General features: G+C 39.7%; 1 protein-coding gene across 1 annotated transcript in view; it reads left to right on the top strand.

Moving 5' to 3' along the window:
- The window catches only part of GALNT5 (polypeptide N-acetylgalactosaminyltransferase 5), a gene marked incomplete at both ends in the record, with an annotated part of 36,370 nt that overhangs the window by 4,607 nt on the left and 9,698 nt on the right, over positions 1–22,065 (top strand). The window contains 6 exons of the mRNA XM_082658877.1: positions 9,293–9,459; positions 11,067–11,186; positions 16,325–16,460; positions 17,080–17,199; positions 18,639–18,756; positions 19,758–20,081. Of these exons, the coding sequence (XP_082515003.1) occupies positions 9,293–9,459; positions 11,067–11,186; positions 16,325–16,460; positions 17,080–17,199; positions 18,639–18,756; positions 19,758–20,081 (985 nt within the window). The remainder of the gene's footprint in view (positions 1–9,292; positions 9,460–11,066; positions 11,187–16,324; positions 16,461–17,079; positions 17,200–18,638; positions 18,757–19,757; positions 20,082–22,065) is intronic.

Here is a 22,065-nt window from a genome sequence, read left to right as displayed (position 1 = left end):
TGCTCTTCTCTCCTTTTCTCCTGAGTCCCAAAGAACCATTTCTGAGATGTTGAGATATAGTCCTGGCCTTTTCCAAAAGCACAAAAACTCCTTTCTGTCATTAGCATTATTCTCACTGTCCTTTTCAGTGCCACCCTGATTTCTGACCCTTGCTGTGTGGCTATCGCTTGCTGCATGTGACATGCTCTCTAATGCGGGCCTTCAGCATAAGGATAGTCTTATTATCTTTCTCTACTCATCACGTTTGTTACCATCCACTGATATTTTTCTTAACTTGTCCCTTCCCACGGCTTCCCCCCATCCTCACCTTTCACAGTCGTCACCATTTCTCCTAGAACATCTTAACCTGACGTTGCTCAAAATCTAATTGTATCTTACCTCCATCTAGACCATGATTTGGCTGTGACCTCTAAATTCCCATGACCATTAATGCGCTCTCCTGGTTACTGAAACACTCCTTGCTGTGTGCCCTTCACTAACGGTGGCCTTGAGAATCTGTTTCAACTTCTCAGTGAAATTCTAAGCTTAGGAAGGAAACTCTGTCTTTTACTTTATTTTGTATCCATTTAGCACTGAGCACAGTGCTGTGGACTCAAAAGATACAAGTTTACACAATATGGTTTTAAAGATAAGATTCTCTGAAATGATTTTTGAATACTGATACTATTTTTAAAAAAATAAATGATAGATAACTATTCAAATTAGGCTTGCAAGAAGTCATTTTACAAATTAATAATGACTTCCTAATTTTTCATTTTGAATATATGGAATATGTTGGTGTCTCGTTTAAGGTAAATACATCCTATTCTAACACTATTGTCTATTCATTAATTCATGTTCATTCATTAATTCATATTTTTGTTGTTGTTTGGTTTGTCAATTTAATGTTTTGACTTTCAATGGTTGAAAATCTCCTTATCTTATTTATGAGAATGTTTTATGCCAGTAAATAAAATACAATTTCATTTTGCTTAGAATTTTTGCCTATAAAATATGCTTCAGATAAAATACTGTTTTGACGGTTATTTCAAGTTTCCATATTTAACCCTTTCTTTATAAAAAGCTAATCCTTGCAGTGCTTACTATTAATTATTGAAGTTTGTTTTAGCCAGCAATAATCAATACGTACACACAGGCTTTGGTAAAACATTTCCTATCTACTGGAAATGCAGAGCAATTCTACTTAGAGAAGTCTGTCCTGTGGCCTGCAGCTAGAGTGAAGATGTAACTCCAAAAATGAACTTATTTTAAGAGTGCACTTCCTGAGTCTGCATTTAGAGAAAAATGACTCAAAGACATGTTTGCTGCCAATATTTAGTTTTTTAGAGGACAGTAAGAATTACAGCATGCTCTTCTAGCACTGCTGTGTCATCACGATGTTAGCCAATTGTTTATTTTAATGCTTTGCTTTTCCTACAGTACTCTGGCAAGCCCCTCAATAAAGCAACTAGAATGGGCCTGTTCTCTTAGCCCAGAGCTGGGACTGTCAACCAATGATTTGATTCCTTCCTACGCAGCTAAAGAGAGTTTTCTTTGGCACATATGAAAAGCAAAAGATAGCACCGTGCATTTGCCACAAACCAGTCCAATTTACTGAGGGGAAAGAAAAACCTTTATAGAACCTACATTTCCACCTCTCCCCTACTCTCCCAATCCCAGTGAGGTCAAAAACCACAACTAATGAATTACTGAAAGTAAACTGACCACATAGCCTTCCAAACTTCATGCTTCTAGATGTGTGTATCAGGCTGAGAGAAAAGAGAAACTTTACTGTTATATGAAGTTCAATGTCCTTAGTTTTACATAAGATTAGTATTTTAATTGGTGAAATGAGATAGCTTTTGTGACTAATAGTGATAGAAAAACATTATCTAAAATTGACTGGAAAAGCTCTGAGACCTCCCTGAGAAACCGAACAAGGGCAGGGGAAAAAATAAATCTCACAAGATGGATTTAAAAGGGTTATTTCCTGCCTTCTCTTCCATGAGTGTACACAAAGCAATGTTGCTTTTGAATTGGGTGTGTGTATGTGTATATGCACATTAGTGTGTTCGTGTGTGTTAGAGCACAGTGTGCTATTTCACTAAAAAGTTGTATCAGGAAGCTGGAAATATAAAGCAAACTTTGTTTAAAGGGTGCAGGCTAGACCATAACAAGACAAAGGTTAAATGTGGCCAAAAGATGACTATAGAGCTTTTGACATTTTTACTTATCACACTCTCCCCACAACTAGGGGAATGATAAGGAGAGAGATGACCAGAGGATATAAAACACACTTCTGCTACTGATTCGAAGAGAAGAAAACAGTTCCTAATTAATGTAAAACTGAGAAATGTTAAAGCAAATCCATGACTTTGTCATCTAAATACCGCCAGAGACCTAGAAATATTTATGCGAGAGAGGAATTAGTGAATGTAGAAATTCGAACCTGTGTACACTTCTTTTTTACACACCTCATCCAGGGCCCAGTTTAACCATCATAAAATTATTTATCAAATTCTTATGGTGATACAGCCCCGAGTACTCTTGTCCCAGAAAGTAACTCCCTGTTGGGCTGTCCTGGGTGACCCATTCAGAGAAGAGCCTCTCAAGAAGGGAACATTTTTTTGCTCAAGGTTCAGAAAATGGGGGAAAAAGAGCAATGTTTGTTTAGAAGCTCTGTTTTGTTGTTTGCTTTCAGAATAAAGGGAGCTTTTTAGAGTCTCCTCTATGTTTAAAACAAATCTATATTATTCGAAACTAAACCATCTTCTAAACTGGCCCCACTTCTAAAACGTTGGTGTACGGGTATGTGTGAGAAGGGTCAGTGCAGAGAAACTTGAGTACAGTATTTTAAAAGGCCTTTATGACCTGCCTTCTCATTTGTTCCTTAAAATTATTCTTCAAAGCAGGTACTGTCGCTGTCCCAGCTTCACCTGTAGAGAAGCTGAGACTTAGAGAGGAAGCTGAGGTTTCAGATTGCGGCAGGCAATGTAGTTGGTGGCCGTTCATTTCATTCCACGCCTGTTTGCTCACTGCCTGTCACGAGCTGGGCAGCTGGGACCTTCCATTCTCCATGTACGTCATCGTGTTTGATCCTCACAACAGCCATGCCAGATTGATAAAGTGCTACAGATGAGGAAAAAAGCACAGGGAAAGGTAACTTGCCCAGGGACTCACAGCTCATGAATGGTAGGGTTGGGATCCAACCCTCAGTCTTCTGATTTTTCTTCACTCGGCAATGATTCAACTACACCAGTTTGGCTCTCTCCCCACCCCACCTGCTCTGCCCTTATAGTGACCATCCACACCTCTGCCTCTCCTGGGTTTGCCAAGTCTCTCTGAATAAAGGGGATCTGTCCCTTGCTGAGCCTCACCAAAAAGGTCCTTATTTATGTTGCAGGCAGTGATTGTGTGTGTGTGTGTAGATTTTATATGTGTGTGGAGGTTTTTTTATTCTAAACAATCCTCACAACAATACTATGAAAGACATACTATCTCTCATATGATTTACAGATGAGAAAAGTGAGGCTCTAAGAGATTAACTGATAGGTCTGCTGTCCCAGCAAGAAAATTTTCTGACTTCTAATTCTAGTGCTCTTTCCATAGGATACAGCTCCTCTTTCTTTTGTTTCCTTATAATCATATGACTTTAGCAGAAATTAAAACATCTCTCTTCCTTATACTTGGGGTGGGTAGTTGCAGGGAGGGGGATAGGGTCAGAGGTATACGAGGGGAATTAGTTTTGCACGTCAGGTACCTTGTCAGGGAGAAAATTTACAGGAAATCATTTTCTATACAGCACTAAGCAAAGGTGACTCCATAAAATTGCCCAACAACCACAGCTCAGCAGTGGACAAATATCTCTGAGTGCCTGCCTACTCTGCAATCTAACATCTGAGCATGGGTCCTGCCTTCAAGGCAAACACATGAAAACGTTCTTCAGAAGCAGAGTAAACTACTGGGACAAGGAAGAGAAAGGCTGAGCCTGGCCTGAGAGAGGGCAGAAGTGTTTCATCTGAAACCTGAAGGGGGAGGGAGTTAGAGACATGGGAAAGGGGGTAAAAAGAATAATCCATTGAGAAACTGAGGGAAATCTGACATAGGGTTGGGGAGAGCAGGGAGGGTAGAAATGAGACCATAGAAGTAAGCAGAGTCCAAATCACGCAGGACCTTGTTAAGGTGCTTCTAAGGACAAGAGAGAAAATGTCCAAAGATTTAAAGCCCAAAACAACACTTTAATTTACCTTTGCTCTGGCTCTCATGACCCAGAGGGAAGCACTTATGAGGCTAAAATTACATAGAGCCTCACCGAAAGTTAATACTAGATGAAGCTTCAGGAGAACTCTAATCCTGTCCCCTGCGTTACAGAGAAGTCTGAGGAAGGAAGTGACTTGTCCAAGGTCACAGACCCCAGGAGTGACAGAACTACCTGAAAGGTGCCCTAACCTCCACCCAGAACTATCTCTGCCACATCACACCACCTCCTGCTCTTTTTCTTAATTTCATTTATTATTTTTATTTGTTTATTTTTGGCTGCGTTGGGTCTTCATTGCTGCTCGCGGGCTTTCTCTAGTTGCGGTGAGTGGGGGCTGCTCTTCATTGCGGTGCACGGGCTTATTGATGTGGCTTCTCTAGTTGCGGAGCACGGGCTCTAGGCACGTGGGCTCAGTAATTGTGGCTCACGGGCTCTAGAGCACAGGCTCAGTGGTTATGGCACACTGGCTTCGTTGCTCCACGGCATGTGGGGTTTTCCCGGACCAGGGCTCGAACCCATGTCCCCTGCATTGGCAGGCGGATTCTTAACCACTGCGCCACCAGGGAAGCCCCCACCTCCTGCTCTTCTCCCTCCCATCCCTACCTCACTCTGACAGCTGCCTGCTCAAAACAGACTATTGTTGAACTGGTGAATATTGATGCTTGTGGCTTATATTTCTAAGCCCGAGTCCAGTAGCTTTGATGGGTAGGCAGTTACCTCAGGAAACACAGCTTCAGCCTTTGGAGTACGGGTGCTGAGTGTGACTGAAAACTTCTAACTTAGTAGTCAGGCAATTCTGACTAAATGTCAGGGCTAGTCTACCCTAGAAAGAACAAAACATAAAAGTAAAAATTTTATATCACTATACCCTCTTATCAGTGAGAGGAAAAGAAACTTCAATAATTCTAAGGTCTTGCAGAAAAGAATATAATTCTGGACAGAGCTCCTCATCTAGATGCTCTATTCTCTTTCTGATCCTCCCAAAGATACCAGAGCTTGGAGAGGAAAGGCCCCTGAAGGCTCACACTGAGGCAGTAGTTGAATTGCAAATAGAAGCTGAGAAAATATTCTCCTCGACCTTCTGTTCAAACCTGTGAACACTGAGACTTGACCCACATAGTCCATTTTGACTGTTTTGGAATAAAAATGAAAAATTCATAGACATGAGGGAATATTATCATTTCCTCAGTCGTCTGATTTAAAACCTTCTTTATTCGATAGGCTACATACAAATCAGGTTAGTGGCTGAGCCTTCAGCACGTACAAGCCAAGAAGGCAAAACGCATCACTTCCTGAGTCTCTTGGTAAATGATGAGCCCTTGATAGATTTGGATTAAAGGACGGCCTGGGAAAAGGGCAGTGCGTGCAGTCAAGATGGATGCATGTGCTTTTGCATAATCATAGGACCTTGCACGGGTTTTTTTACCATGGAACTTACAGAAATATTTTTATCTCCATCATCTCATCAAATCTTTACAGACATTCGGTGATGAAGGCGTTGTAATCTTCATCTTAACAGTGAGGAAACTGAGGTTCTGAAAAGTTACGTGACTTGCCCATAGGCATGCAGCCAATAAGTATCAGAAAGTTCTCAGTATTTAGTCATCTTCCTCAAGTCCAGAGTGTTTCTCTCCCACACAGTAGTGGACCCACTTTGTGCAGGACAGTGGAGCCCCACGTTAGAATCCCCCTTTATTTTTAGTACCTGGACAGACTACAGTAATCTCAGTCTAGACTTCCCCCAAACATACAGGTTACAGGTTGGGTTAATTTTAAAGTATAGCACAAGGCCTGTAGACTCTAAGTACCTCACTTGTGTGATGACTGGGCATATACAATACAAATATGAATTCTTAACCTCAAAAAAGATTGCACACTCAGAAATATCTTGCATTTAACTTAGACTTGACTTGAGCTGCAACTCCTCCCTCCAATATGGCAGAAAGGTTTCCAATAGGCAAACTGGAGGAAAGGAAATTTGCTTTAGTTGGGTCAATGTAGGATAACTTGAAACAGTTTCACCACCTATGGGAAGTAGATGAGAGTCCGTGTGTAAGAATGATGCAAGAGTTAATAAGGCTGAAAGTCTTTCCTCTCTGACCCACTGTGCCTTTGAACAAAACAAGCATGCTGGGTTTTCTATACACCTGGAAACATGTTTAACCTGTTTAGTAATGCAGGAAACCAGGTACCTATAAATGATAGAGTAGCCTAGCATCTCAGCCACCCAAACCAAGACACACTACGAAACTTTGTATTTGAAACCTCTCACATATCCTTCTGTGCCCCTCTTCCCCATCTTTTAATGCCACCCCCTTTTCCAGGCACCAGTATGATCTGTATAGCATAATCTTCCACAGGGTCATCTTCAATGTGATTCCTCAAATGCATCTAGAATATCTATTTGTCCATAACTGGCAGAGGTACTATTTCCTGGGATAGAAATCCACATTGGATCTAGTGGAATCCTTCCTGATCTACCTATATAGACTCCTGATGGGGAAATTAAGGCATCACAATAGATAATGGAGAGGAAAGGAGGAAAGAAGGAGCAGGTATTTGGTGAAGGGAGGTGCCTTCCCCAAACCTCTCAAATCCCTGAGCATTCTTTCAACCTCCAATTTCAGACTGGCTCACATTACCACTTAGAACTTTCTTCTAAAAGAGGCCAAAAAAATCGACTGTTTTATAAGATGAGAAGATTCATCTTCCTTGTTATATAACATGAGTTAGCCTGCTTAGTTCACTCTCCCCAATGTATTTTCATTTGTAACTAGATGTTTCTAAAGTCGACCTAATTTTAATAATAAGCAGCTCTAGGACTTCACAGCTAAGGCCTGCTGATTCAGATGGCTCAGGCAGAATTTGTGCAGCTGACCCTTCCTTTCTATTTTATTTTTTTAACATCTTTATTGGAGTATAATTGCTTTACAATGGTGCGTTAGTTTCTGCTTTATAACAAACTGAATCAGCTATACATATATATATATCCCCATAGCCCCTCTTGCGTCTCCCTCCCACCCTCCCTATTCCACCCCTCTAGGTGGTCACAAAGCACCGAGCTGATCTCCTTGTGCTATGCGGCTGCTTCCCACTAGCTAGCTATTTTACATTTAGTAGCGAGAGTGGCATGGACTTATATATACTTCCTTTTTAGAATTGATTTATTTTTTTCAGGACCAAATGTTGTAAAGAATATTTATGTGTGAAATGTGCATTTCCCATTCATTTACACTATAAAATTAGAGATGAGAGAGTCACAGGAGGTCACTGATGTTTTCTATACTCTTCCTTTCACTCAGGCCAATAAACTCCTCTTAGCTTTACTTCCTCTTTCCCAACTTAGAGCCCAAGATGGAATATTTAACCCTACTTCCCCAGTACCTTCAAAATCCTCTACCACTTTCCTTTTTACCTCATTTTCTCTGATGACCTAGATCTGGATTAAACTATTTGTTCACATTCTCATATACATTCTTTCCAGTGAAGGATGTTACATTTGGTAGTTCATTTGACTTCTTAAGCTTCAGTCTGCTCTATTTGAAGAAGAGTATAATAGTATATATTTCAAGTAGTTGTTATAAAGATTGAAGTTAACTATGTACATAATAGTATTTTACCAACTGCAAAGTGCCATTCTAATGTGTTTTTTTCTATGGCTTTTACTCTCATCTATTTCTTATTTTCAGACTAAGCACAGTGTAGTTATGTTGTCTGGCAGAAGTACCTGCTCCCACAAAATGCCACATCTACAGCCAGCCGCTTTTATTCTTGTGGACCTAATATTTCCTGAATAGTTATTTCTGGAGCCAAACTGGACCAGAGCTGGAGTCCCAACTCTGCCATTTACTAACAGTATAATCATGGACTAGACTCCCCATGATTTCAATTATTCTTCTATAAAAAGGGGAAGAGATGCTGTTAGTCTGAGGTTTAAAATGAAATAATGTAGAAGGCTGAGAATATTTATTTATGATCATTGTAATTTAATGATCACATTACTAAGAGTGGCTGCGTTAGAAATATGGCAAACACTCTTTGTGAGGTTCCCCTGGGTTCCATCCTGTGAAGAGTTACTCAGGTGGGAGATGGGAGAATGTCAGCAGTGAGGCACGATGCACTTCAGGGCATGGAGAAGTCCCAAGACCAATTACAACCCACCTAAATACCAACTCCCACTGTAGCCATTGTCTCACTTCCATGCCAGCAAAATTATTTCAACTGTGGCTACCCTGTAGCAGAGAGGGTCTCAGCAAAGACCCCTTAAATAGATAGAGAAGCTAGCTATTTAAGAGTTTAATTAGTATAGAATACATATCATCTATATCCATAAATACATTCACATGCAGTGGGAAAGAATATTTTCTTTGGCATTTGGCTGAAGGCCAACTGGGAAGGCAATCATAAGCTACTTGGTAGCATTAGCTGAATTAACGTTAATTAAGTAACATTAAATAAGAGAATAGGCATGTTCTCTTGTGGTTATAACCTAATTAGGATAGCAATGGCTACCATTTGGTGAATTCCTGTGCCCAGAAACTGTGCTAGTGTGCATTCTCACTAAACTGTAAACCTCTCTTCAGTAAGAACCATTACCTCACTTTACAGATGAGGAAACTGAGGCGCAGAGAGATTAAGTAAAGTATCAATAGACAAATATCTGAGAAATATTGGCTGTGGGCTTCAAAGTAGTGTCTTAACTACCTGCAAAGCCTATGTCCTTTCCACTGCAGGGTAATGCCTCCACAGGCCATTCTCATGTCTGGCATGTCTAGGCCTCTTATAGCAACAATTGTCATTTGGTATCCTTCCTCTGCTCTTTTATTTTGTTTATAACTCTCCCCAACAAAAGCACATGAGAAAATCATCTTATGGATAGATAGATATAAAGATAAAGATATAAATAGATGATGGAAGGATGGATGGATAGATAGATAGATGGATAGATGGTGTGAGTGTGTGTGTATTTACACACAATTGCACTCTGTGACTTTTAAAACCACCTTGTGGATCTTGTTGCCACATCTTTTGTGCTCTGCTTGTGTTATGGCCCAGGTGTGCAGAGCAACTTGTACACAATAACCTCCCAACCACCAGTGTCATCATGTGCTTTGTGGATGAGGTGTGGTCCACTCTCCTGAGGTCTGTTCATAGTGTCCTCAACCGCTCTCCTCCGCACCTCATCAAGGAGATTCTACTGGTGGATGACTTCAGCACCAAAGGTAAGAAAACTACCCCCTGGAAAATCAAACTTTGATATGAGGCAATAGCAGCTTGGATGGCAATTACAAAAATTACAGGATAATTTGATAAAGCATAAACATTTTACAAATGCCAAATCATTTTCTCATGTTGTGCCTTAGAGGCCTAAGTCCAAACATCTATGGGTAACAGAAATTCAGCTCAACTATCCAGGGCCTTGTTCAACTAGCCACCGCAGACTTCCCTTTAGCTATGACTTCTCTGCCATGTAGAAGTGATTTTCTAACTACAGCTCCTTGAAGTTCCAGAGACCATAAGATGTTCTCTACAATTGCATAAATAACTTTTTATGGAATCTAACAAGCAAAAACTCCATAATTAACGGGATGCCTTTCCTACTGATAATAGCTAGAGTTATAGTAAACAATGAAATGGAAGGCCTCTGTTCTCTTCTTCAAGAGCCAAGCCTATTATATGTTCAGCTAAGTGTTGAGAAGACAAATTGCCAAAGGGACAAGAAAAATGAGGTTCCAACAGAGTTCAAAGGCAGAATCCACCACTGTCTTTACTTTTGTGTTTATTACAGTGAAGAATCTCTCCCTTTGGACTGTCAAAACAATTGTGTATGTAAATGGTCCCATGACTGCCAGAGGTCCTAGACCACATTACAAATTCCCAAAATGCAACCCACTTCAGAAAATTTTAGAAAGCAGCAAAGAGACAACAATCTTAATAGAGCAGCTTAGCCTGGTCATGACCCCAAGGACAGGAGCCATTTCCCTCAGCCTCAGAGTACCTACCAGGGTCACACTGAGCTCCAGGAGCAGGGAGATACCTAAGGAAAACTGGTTGAAAATTTTAAGAAGTGGCCTCGATAGCATAAACAAATAGCATCGAGTTACCAAGCAGAGAATAGGAATGGCCTATTCCTATAGGCCATTCGGATTAGGAATGGCCTATTCGGATTTCGTGGGACCCAAAACTTCTATGGGGTCCTCTTTAAGAAAAAGAATTCACAATTAGTTGAAAAGTGACCAGCAGAAGTATTCCTAGAAGACATTCCTACCTGGGATATGTCAATAACTTAATTGCACATAGAAGTAACTGCAAGCTACATAAATATACCCCACAAAACCCCCAAAAAGAGCAAGAGAGCAGAGGTGTGATAGAGGGGGTGTCATAGTAGGAAGTGACAGTGGTCTTAGCCAATTGCAGTTACAATATATTTCTTTTGCAAGTTTTCCAGTTTGCATACAATGCTTAGACTCTCCCCTAGGTCTTAGAAGGGGCCTTAGCAAGGGGAAAAGTTTGTGCAGAAACCTGAGCTTTATTTATTTCAAGGTAAATTTGTACCTGTCCTGACAAGTCCTCAGAAAAGGTGAGCCCTCCTCTCGGTAACTTGGCTACACTGAAAAGACGGATTCGGGTTTTGGGAAAACGGAGAGCTTAGAGTATTGAACCCAGAGAAAAATCCATCCAAGAAAATGACAGCATGGTTCAAAGAATAAAGTTTAGTAACTATAGTAAATGTCATAGTTTTGGGAATTTGATATTGAAGAGGCACTTCTAGTATTGTCCAGATCTCATTAATTAAAGTGTTTCCTTGTCTATCCTTTCCCTGATATAGACTACCTGAAAGATAACTTGGATAAATACATGTCTCAGTTTCCAAAAGTTCGGATTCTTCACCTCAAAGAGAGACATGGCTTAATAAGAGCCAGGCTGGCAGGGGCACAGAACGCAACAGGTAAGAAGCTGCTAATATTTTGTTTTGGTTACATTTTTATTTTAGTTTTTTTCCCAAATATACAGAAAATTTGAAATAATAATACAGTGAACACTCATATATCCATCATTTCACGCCACAAAGTTTTACGTGCTTTATCACACACATACACAGACACATACATACATACACTCTTTTTCTGAACTTTGACATCATGACACCATATCTCTAAGTACCTCAGTAGACATCTCTGAAGAATAGAGACATTCTCTTACATTAGCACGACTTTCATCATCTAAATATCATCTAATAAATGATCTTTTCAAATTTCCTCATTGCTCCCCCATTTTTTAATAACTGTTTCTCACTTTTGAAATTAGAAATCGAATTCAGTGTCATGCACTGCATTTGGTTGCTTGGTCTTCCTAGTCTCAGTCTAAAATAGACAAGTCCACATACATTGCTTACTTACCCTTGAGTTGTTTTTTTTTGAAGAGTACAGGCCATTTACTTCGTGCAATTGACCATGTTCGGAAATGTTCTCACTGTTATCTCACAGGATGTTTTTCATGAATACCATATAGAATTCTATTACATAGGTGATGGGAATTGTGAACTTCTTATCGCTTCAAATCAAGAGACACGATGCCAGGTCGTCCCAGTGTTGGTGATAATAATTTTAAGCACTCGGTTAAGATGTTGACAGCTAGAGTTTTCCTCAGAGTAGGAAGTAATTTGTGGGTGATACTTTGATCCATGTGAGTATTCTGTTTCCTCACAACATTTTTTTTTCACTGCTAGCATTCTTTCTTATATTTTAAAATTTCTTATGGAAAGGCGTTTTATTTTAAGTTTAACAATGTGTACATGTCAATTCCAAGCTCCCAGTCTATCCCTCCCCACCACCCTTCCCCCTCTGGTAACTATAAGTTCATTCTCTAAGTCTGCCCTCACAACATTTTATCCAATAATCTAGCAGCCATTGATGATCATTGCTTGAATCAATTATTACACTGAGGACTGCAAAACTGTTTTTCTAAATCTCTAATTCCTTCTTCTTTTAGAGCTGGCATTCTACTTGTAAAGAAGACATCTCTCTTTTTCTTTTTCTCTTTGCCTCTCTCTCCCCGCTCTCTCTCTTTCTCTTCCTCCTTTCTAACCCCCTGTTATGCCCACTTCACTATGGATTTATGCCTTGAAAAAGTCAATGTGTATATTATCAGCATTAGTATTAGTATTCATATTTGTGTGTGTGTGCTCAAATCATCCCAAATTTGACCACTAGGCACCCCTTTAAGCCTGTGACTTTTTGACCTGACCCCATCGGTTTTGAGAACTTCAGAATTAATTATCTCTCCCCTGACTTTTGTCTGCTCTTCCAATTGCCCTCTCTTCCCAAAGAGTAACATGCCTTCTTTTCCTCACCTCTTTTTAGTGTGTGGGTATTAGTGGGTGAATGGGGGAGAAGGTATATCTTTTCTCTCCATAAGTATTCTAAAAATAGCATCAAACATTTTGGTTCATTTTCACATCCTCTCTGGATGCACTTGTACCCCATAATAATAGTTGACCTTATGTACTAGGTACCATTCTACACACTTTCTATATTAATTGATTTAATCCTTACAATAACTCTATGAAGTAGATACAATCATTTCCCTCATCTTATAGATGAGAATAAGGAGGCACACTGATGTTATGACAAGTTCTCCCAGCTAGTAAGTGGTAGAGCCAGGATTAGAACCCAGAAACCTTGGCTTTAGAACCTACACTTGTTTCTACTACATTTTGTTGCTTCTAGACATTTAGCCACCACTCTGCCCCTGTAAGCCATAGCATTGCAGACCTCCACCAGCTTGGATTCAAGCATTGTCTGAAGCCGAATTATCTGCTCACCAGAGTTTCACTGTCTTGCAACTAGACCCCAGATTTGGAACTTTTCTTATCCCATTGGTTTGCTAACAAATTTCTTCTCTCTGTAATGGAAGTTTTAAATTGACAACAAGCACATCACACCAAAACGGGCATTGTGGTGACAGCTAAGATTCTTAATTATGGACAGCATTTGGAAAAATTTAATGAAATTCTCCATTTGATTTCCTTTGGAAAGTCATTATCCACAAATGATACAAAAATAAAATAGTCAAGAAATAGTCCAAGTGGATAACTTTTGAGCTGAGATCTGTGTGATGAACATTCCCAGGCAAAAGGAACAAGAAATGCAAATGTCTCAATGCAGAAACAAGCTCTGCATATTCAAATTAAAGAAAGAAGTTTATTATGGCTGACAGGTGCTGACCATGGAGGGAGTGGTAAGAGATGCATTGGGGGAGAAAGGCAAAGGCTGTCTTCTGTAAAGTTTTCTGAGTCACTCAAGAAATGCAGGCGATATTCTTGGTATAATGTGAAGTCAATGAAGGACATTAAAAAGGAGAATAAAATTGTCTGACTTACATTTTAAAAGCTCATTCTGGCCATTTTGTAGAGAATAGACATTAGGGAAGTCAGAGAGGACGTAGGGAGACCAGTTAGGAGGCTACTGTAGTTGTCCAGGTACCAGAAATGTACCAGGGCAGATAGAGGAAGTGGTCAGATTTAGAATTACTGTGGACACAGAGCCTGCAGGACTTGCCATCAGGTAAGATGTGAAGAGAGTGTTAATATGAGGAGTCAAAAAAACCCCTAGGATTGGAATCTGAACAAGTTGGTGGATGGTGGGGCTATGACCAGAGGCACAGGTTTGGGATTGCAACTGAGCTCTGATTTTGTCCATCTCAGTTTGAGATGAAAATTACACATCCATATAGAGAAAGCTGATGAATACAGGACCAAAACTGTGCTGCTTATAAAAACTGTCTCTCTGCCTGCCTGGAGCACAAGGCCTGCTGGTAATGATCTCCAGAACAGCCCAAATTGTTAGACAGTATGAGAGGCCACCTTCAGAAGGGGTGCAATGAACTTGATCAAAGTTATTGCCATTGGCCTTCTCAATAACTTATAGTTACACCATAACATGATTTCTTTGAATTTAGTAACTCCAAATGTAAAATTGTAAATTTGTTTCTCAGCTATTCATTAACACCCTTGAACACATTAGCTCAGCCTTAGTTTAGTAACTTTCAAACTCTTTTGACCGTGACCCATGTTAAGAAATGCATGACGATTCTAATATCTGCTTTTCTGTTTTATTTATTTTTTTTAGATTCTGGCCAATCTCAATAAATTGTTTTAATGACTCACTAAGGGGGCACAACTCTAAGAAACTTCAGCGAGGTGTATCTTAACTGCTTGCCACTATGCAGCAGAGAGTGACTTCCCAAACTATCACAGAAGGACTTCTCTTCATTTCCATTTTTTGTGGACACCTTTATAAATGATAATAAAAATGAATTACCTAGAAAAGAAATGGGAAAAAAATAGCTATATACACAATTATATATACATACACACATATAGATATATACATAATTATATATATGTGTGTGTGTATATATAACACACAGGTATATGAAATAGACAATAAATTAACCAATTACTCTGGCAAACTGCTATAAAGTTTCAAAACATTTGTTCTCAATTTCTGTCCCTATCTCCCTATAGATGGCAGTGTCTATGGCCCATACTTTGAGCAGCATTAGTGGAGGGCTGACGTTTGAGTTTGGAAAGAAGCAGAAATGTCTGTTTGATGGGGTTAATAACAGCCTCATCTAAAGATAAATCCAACTGCCCTGAAATGCACCTGAACCCTGTGGAGAGTTTAAGGGAACTCAGGAGGTCCTGTACCAGATTTAGTCAAGGATGTAATTCAGGGACCATTCAAGGATGGCACTGAGCAGGGCTGGCCAGCCTAGTGAGTCCTCCCAAACTCTCCCAGGCATTCCCTTGACCTCACAAGTAGAGCATAGGCAGCAGCCTGCGGTGGATTTGAAGAGTCTCTATAATCAGAGATCAGCAAAGATACCAGTGTAGAAATCTTCTCTAGAATGCCTGACCAAACAAAGAGATCAAAGGTAAGACTCTGAATCCAGAATCTGACAGGCGTTGACAGCTACTGCTTCCTAAAGACTTACCCTTTAGGATTCAGAGAGGAGGGAAGAGAAGCCACAGGTAAGGTTGAGATCAGGTATCCAAGGACATGCAGAAACAGAAGTTGAGTTAGCCACATTTGGTCTCAGAGTAATGTCAGGCTCTCTGAGAGTCTGAAAGAGTCTTTTACAAAATAATAAGGCAAAAGTGTAACTCTCTGACTAACTTTTAGTGTGTGGAGAACAAGTGACATCTAACTTCTGGCCAACTCTCAGGTCTCCTGAAGAGCAACAATCTTTCTGTAAATTTCTACAACTTGTTCCTGCTGCAGGGAAGACACATGATTTCCTCACCATCACTTATAAATCATTCTGTAAAATTAAATGGGCAGCAGGTCCACATTCATCAAGGAACTCTAAGCACAATCTCCATCACTAATTGGTGCTAGCAGCAGTATCCTAAGTTGGTCACCTAAGTATAAGTGGGGGTCTGTGCTCAACAAGGACAGACAATTTTTCAAATGTACAGTTCACTGTGAAGTACATTCACACCGTTGGGCACCCAATCTCCAGCACTCTTTTCATCTCATGAAACTAAAACTCTATACCCATTAAACAACTCCCCATTCCCCCCTCCGTAAGCCTTTTAAAACTACCTCCTAGTCTTACTAGTTCCCCCACTTTAATTCCTTTTCACTCCTATAATGTGGAGCGATTGTCCTCTTCATCATTCCTAAGGCCAAACCTGGAATCTCAAACTCTTCCTTGTCTTCTGCAAAACAAAGTCCCAGTCCTCTACCCCAGAGTTAATGGGACCCACCCTCCTTAGAAGGGACAAAATCAACTAACTTTAATACAAAATATTCCCTTCAGAGCCTTGGCTCCGCATTCTAAGTGGCTGATCAATTTTTTCCAAACATAAATAATGCTTGCTCCAAGGGACTGCTAGAAACAAAATTTCTTTTATGTCATTATGGAATGAAATTAGAGAGACAAGGAAGAAATTCAGTGAGAAGAAAAGACTACTGCCTTTACAACCACATTTCTGGATCAGTCCCCAGGACCTTTGAACGTGACGTACACACATTCAGTGTATTGCATTTTCAAATAATTGTTCTTTTTCTGGCTGTGTAGGTGACGTGTTGACATTCTTAGATTCTCACGTGGAATGTAACGTTGGTTGGTTGGAACCTCTTCTGGAAAGAGTTTATTTAAGTAGAAAGAAAGTAGCCTGTCCAGTAATTGAAGTCATCAATGATAAGGATATGAGGTAATATTGTCATATTCCACAAGATACTTAAGTGAGTTTTAACCAGCAGCAGAAAGTACTGGTCATACTCCTAATATGTACATTTTTGCAAATCTAAGTAATACACAATTTATCTGTTTAAATAAATGGAAATACATGAGAGATATCTTGAGATGAAAGCTGATCAATCCAATTGTTTATTTGATTATCACAAATTCTTAACCCTTAATGCTAATAAATACTAATACTCATCGTCCAGGTCTTTCCTCTTTCTATTCAGCTGAACCCCCAAATATTTATTTTCCTTAAGATTAGTTTTTCTTTTTGTGGTATCTGTATGTATATATATATATATATGTACACATACACATATATATTCCTAAGTGGGTTTTTTTTCCTCAAAAATGGCCGGAACATTATTAAAAGAGAAGTGTAAGTTAAAAGTGAGCAATCCAGCCAGTTAGTCACTGATGCAAATTTTACTCATACATTTTATTGAAACGTTGTTAAAAAGTTTGTGATGATCTAAAATCATCTGCATAGGCACTTGTTTCATTCACTTGCACAAGACATGATGTCGGGTTGGTTAAGTGTATGTGTATGATCTCAGGTAGCACTTTGGTTTTTTTTCCTGGACTAGTTACATGACAGTGGACAACTTTCAAAGAGGCATCTTTGTGTGGCCAATGAACTTTGGTTGGAGAACAATTCCTCCAGACGTTGTTGCAAAACACAAAATTAAAGAAACTGATATAATAAGGTAAGTGTGTGAAACTTAAGATTAGGAAGGAGTCATATATCTTTTTTATAAAGGCATAGGAAGCAATTCCACAAAACAAGTATATGCTGTCAGTCTATAGAACACCAAGAATTACAGTTCTAGCCAATAAATGACCAAAAGCAAACAATGTTTTCCTGAGAAGTTAGTTTCCCACAAACAAAACTCACCTTTTCAGTGGGCTATTGCACCCTATCCAGCCCTGAACCAGGGAAATTCACAAACACTACTCTTGTTCTCTGGGATTTGCAAACTAAGAAATATAAGCCACTTAAATGTGCTGCATAAATGCTATATAAACACACATAATATTAAAGTCAACATGAGTAAAAATTAAGAGTAAATAATAGTAATAGAGATATCATTCTAATTCTTTTTGAATCTAATCCTGTACTTTCTATGGGAAGGGTGCAAAATTCTGTGAATAAATTGAGAAATAGACACAGAAGTTGGATGCGAATTATAATTGGGGCTTTATTCCTGGAGAAACTGGATTGAAGAACACAGCTTAGACCTGAAGCCAAAGTGGTGGGAGCTTCCTAACACTTCCCCCAAAGTCTAGACCTGCAGGATGAGCACTCAGCCAGCCTCAGGCAGAGCAGGGGGAGCCCTTGGTGACCACCATGGGAAGTGATGACTGCCTTGTCTAACTGCTGACTCAAATGTAGTTTCTGTTCCCCATGACCAATAACAGCAGTGAAGGCTCTGGAGTCAGACCCTTTGGGTTTAAATCTGAACTCTACTAGGTACTAGTGGTGACTTTTTAAAAGTTTCTTAACCTCTTTGAGTCTCTGTTTCCTCATTTTTACTTTAAGACTAACAGAAGTAGCTACCTCGGATTGTTTTGAGAATTAAATCAGATAATACTATATATAAAGTGCTTTAAAAAGTGTTTGCCACATAACAAGCTGTCAGTATAGTTTGTGTACAGTTGAGGCAGTATAGCGGGGGAGAAATCATAGAGTCAAGCCAGACCACCCAAATTTGAACCCCAGATGTACAGCCTACTAGTCTGTGACCTTAGGAAACTTTGTTACCTTTTCTGGGTTGTAGTTTCTTAGTGTTACATACAGGATTTTTGTGAGGCCTGAGTTAATACATATATAACACTTACAGCAGTGCCTGCTGGGTCTTCCTTAAACAGCACTAAATAACTGTTATTAAAAATAACATCTCTGGAGAATTTGTGTCAGGGCATAAATGACAAGTAAGAATCCTAGTTCCAGGCCCCATCTTTGCTGACCCTAATCAAGTTCTGTCACATAAACCAGGGAATTTGTCACTTAGATGCTATGTGTGACTTCTTTCAAGACCTCCCCATACTTGGTAAATATTCTAAAATGCCTCCTAGTAGGGAACCCACTCTAAAAGTTGAGCTCCCATGACATGCGAGATTAAAAAGCCAACTTTTCTTTTTGTAGATGCCCCGTCATGGCAGGTGGATTATTTTCTATTGATAAAAATTACTTTTTTGAACTTGGAACATACGATCCTGGGCTCGACGTTTGGGGTGGAGAAAATATGGAGCTCTCTTTCAAGGTAACACCAAGTGTTTCTCAAATTCTCTTTACAATTAAGAGTTTATCATTTTTAAACAGTTTCATTTTACTAATACAATCAGTTATGTTACTATCTCTGGGAGGAAATTTCACAGAAATATTAAGGTCTCTGGATTAATGTCTTCATATTCCAGATTGAATTTGGAAGAATCAATAACTCTCATGAAATTTATTGGAGTTCCCTCATATTTCACAACATGGTTTCTGCATCTGAATGTGGGGGAAATAACTGTCTGCCATTCAATGTAAATGCTGTGGGATGCATACTTGACACAAAATTACTCTCATAGGTTTTTCTAATATATTAGAAATAATGGAATTATTTAGTAACGGGCCATCTTGGAGAGCACAAGTGACAGAAGGATAAAAAGAGCCACTAGGGAAGGCCACCAACAGGCGATAGTACAGCATCTTAGGACGTCTCAGATAACTGGATATTTATATAACCATTGATTCATACCTGAGAAAGCGGTGGCAGCAGCCACAGTGGAGAGCATCCAAAGCACCTGCTTTCCTATGGAGAGGGGTGTATATAGTAACAGGGGTATTACTTTGAGCTCTTGATCAGGAAGAATTGTCTTCAGTTGTGTCCACAAGTCATACAGATCATTCCAAGATGTGAGAAGGGGACAGTGAAAAAAAAAGGAAATATATATTCCTTTCCTTGATCTGACTAAAGCAGGAACTCATGGTACATATTTCATACATTGGGATTCTGTTAGGATTTTTTTAGAAAAAAAACAAGATTTGCACAGGATAGGAAAAGAGAAAATATATATTTTAATAACCCTAAAATGGTCCACAGCAATATACAAAACTAAATAAACCTGTTGAGTTTAATTTTCTGTTGAAAAGGATTTCAGAAGTGAAGAGTAGTACTTCAACAGGGGGAAAAAGTTGCCGGGTGGCTTCTTGTCATTAATTGCCCATGATTTGTGGGCAATCACTGGATAATTGGTGTGTGTCATCAAATTGTTCCAGGTGTGGATGTGTGGTGGCGAAATTGAGATCATTCCCTGTTCCCGAGTGGGCCACATATTCCGAAATGACAATCCGTATTCCTTCCCCAAAGACCGGATGAAGACAGTGGAGAGGAACTTGGTGAGGGTGGCTGAGGTCTGGCTTGATGAGTACAAGGAGCTCTTCTACGGCCATGGGGATCACCTCACAGACCAAGGGTTAGATGTCGGAAACCTCACCCAGCAACGGGAACTTCGAAAGAAACTAAAATGCAAAAGCTTCAAGTGGTACTTGGAGAATGTTTTTCCAGACTTGAAGGCTCCCATAGTGAGGGCAAGTGGTGTGGTAAGTTCAAGCAGCAATTTAAAATCTGACTTCGTCAAAAGACAATGCAAAAACCCTTTTGAAAATGCATGGGGAAGAATGAATTATTACATTATAAGTAAACAGCAAATATGAGTGCAGAGGAGACCAAGCATGGTTGAGGACTACATACATTGGGTAAACTTGAGGAAGGCTTCCAGGCGGCCATGCTCATTGATTAATTCAGCGAACACGTACCAAGTGTCAAGAAACCAGGCAGTATTTCAGAACTGGATTGTAGGGTGATGAATGAAGTAGACTTGATCCCTTCTCTGTGGAGCTTGAAGTTGGGTAGGATAGAAAGATAATAAACAAATAAGCAAGTAAACTGTAAATAAAAAATATAGTAGCTTTTATTTAGGGAACTGGCCACAAGTCAGGAATTATTCTTAGAGTAGTCAACTCTGTGGAGACATTGAAGGCCAGGCCTGAAAGACCAAGCGCTGGCCAAGCTGTAAAGAAGAGAGCCGTGGGCAGAGGATGCCCTTTGTGCAAAAACTCTAAGACGGGTGAAAGTTTGAGGATTTCAAGAACTGGAAAGAAGATGGATGTTGTTATCAGGGTGCGAAGGTGGGAAGGATGGCACCAGATGAAGGTGAAGAGAGAGGAAGGAGATGCATACACAGGTCCTTGCGGGCAGAGTAAGGATTCTCTCTCTCTCTCTCTCTCTCTCTCTCTCTCTCTCTCTCTTCAGAATGTAATTGGAAGTTGCTGAGTAGGGTTAAGCAATGGCATGACGTGATTTAATTAGAATTTTAGAGATTTCAAAGAGGGATTGAAAATAACAGAAATTGTCAGACAATAGCTGGGAAAATTCCATGGCACAAGGTAACATACCAAAAGGAAAGAAGCCAAACTTGATAGGTTGGATAGAGTACAAAGCTAAGAAAAGTCAAGGAAGGAGAGAAACTCTAAAAAAAATAAGAGAGAAAACAAACAAACAAAAAGCCATTTCAGGGCTTCCCTGGTGGCGCAGTGGTTGAGAGTCCGCCTGCCGATGCAGGGGACACGGGTTCGTGCCCCGGTCCGGGAAGATCCCACGTGCCGCGGAGCGGCTGGGCCCGTGAGCCATGGCCGCTGAGCCTGTGCGTCCGGAGCCTGTGCTCCACAACGGGAGAGGCCACAACAGTGAGAGGCCCGCGTAATGCAAAAAAAAAAAAAAAAAAAAAAAAAAAAAAAGCCATTTCAAAACCATTCTAGGAGCGAGGCTTAATTTGAAGAAGATGACAAGATATGAGAACACTTACCATAGACTGGGTTTACAGATGGTTAGTCAAGCCTTGACCTAGAGGTCTTCTCCTGTAATGCAAATTTTTAATCTTTTTTTAGGTCATATTTTTTCAGTTCTCCCTAGAAAGTGGATTGTACAAACCCAGTTTTTCTCTGCCTAGGAAATCTCCTGATGACAAGGACACTTAGTAAAGCCATTCGCCTTGATGATATAAAGGAGATCCCAGAAAAGTGAGAAAGAGAGGAAACCAGTCTGAGAATTTGTTCTGCTTTAATAAAATTCAACTGACAAATAAGTATATGTAATCTGTTTGTGTATGACATAATTGCCACCTTTGTAGGTCAAAATGCAATAGTCGCTACTTCAGATGGTTCAACCTGATATTTTATCTTAGATAACTCATTAGCAAGAATAACCTGGGTTAATACACTGTTCAAATAATATGCTTGTAAAATAAATTTACATTTTTAAGACTCTATTTCCTGAGCAGGATAAAATAAAAAGAAATTATCACCGTAGTAATTTTTTCCTGTCCTAACAACACAGAATCTCAGCAAGAGCATTACTGAACTTTAACCACCAGAGGGAACTAAAAAACTATCTTTTGCTCCTCTTTGAGGCTAGCTTGTATAATAGTTCCCTTGAAATTTTTGAAGAGCTCTCCTAATGAAACAGCCTTATGCTGATGCCTGAGTTTTAATACAACAAAATGTGGAAAATATTTTTTAAATGGTT

This window comes from Grampus griseus (genome assembly GCF_964374135.1).
Source record: "Grampus griseus genome assembly, chromosome: 7".
NCBI classification, from domain to species: domain Eukaryota; kingdom Metazoa; phylum Chordata; class Mammalia; order Artiodactyla; family Delphinidae; genus Grampus; species Grampus griseus.
The sequence above is the reverse complement of the archived record's forward strand: the minus strand, read 5'-3'. Positions and strand labels throughout refer to the sequence as shown.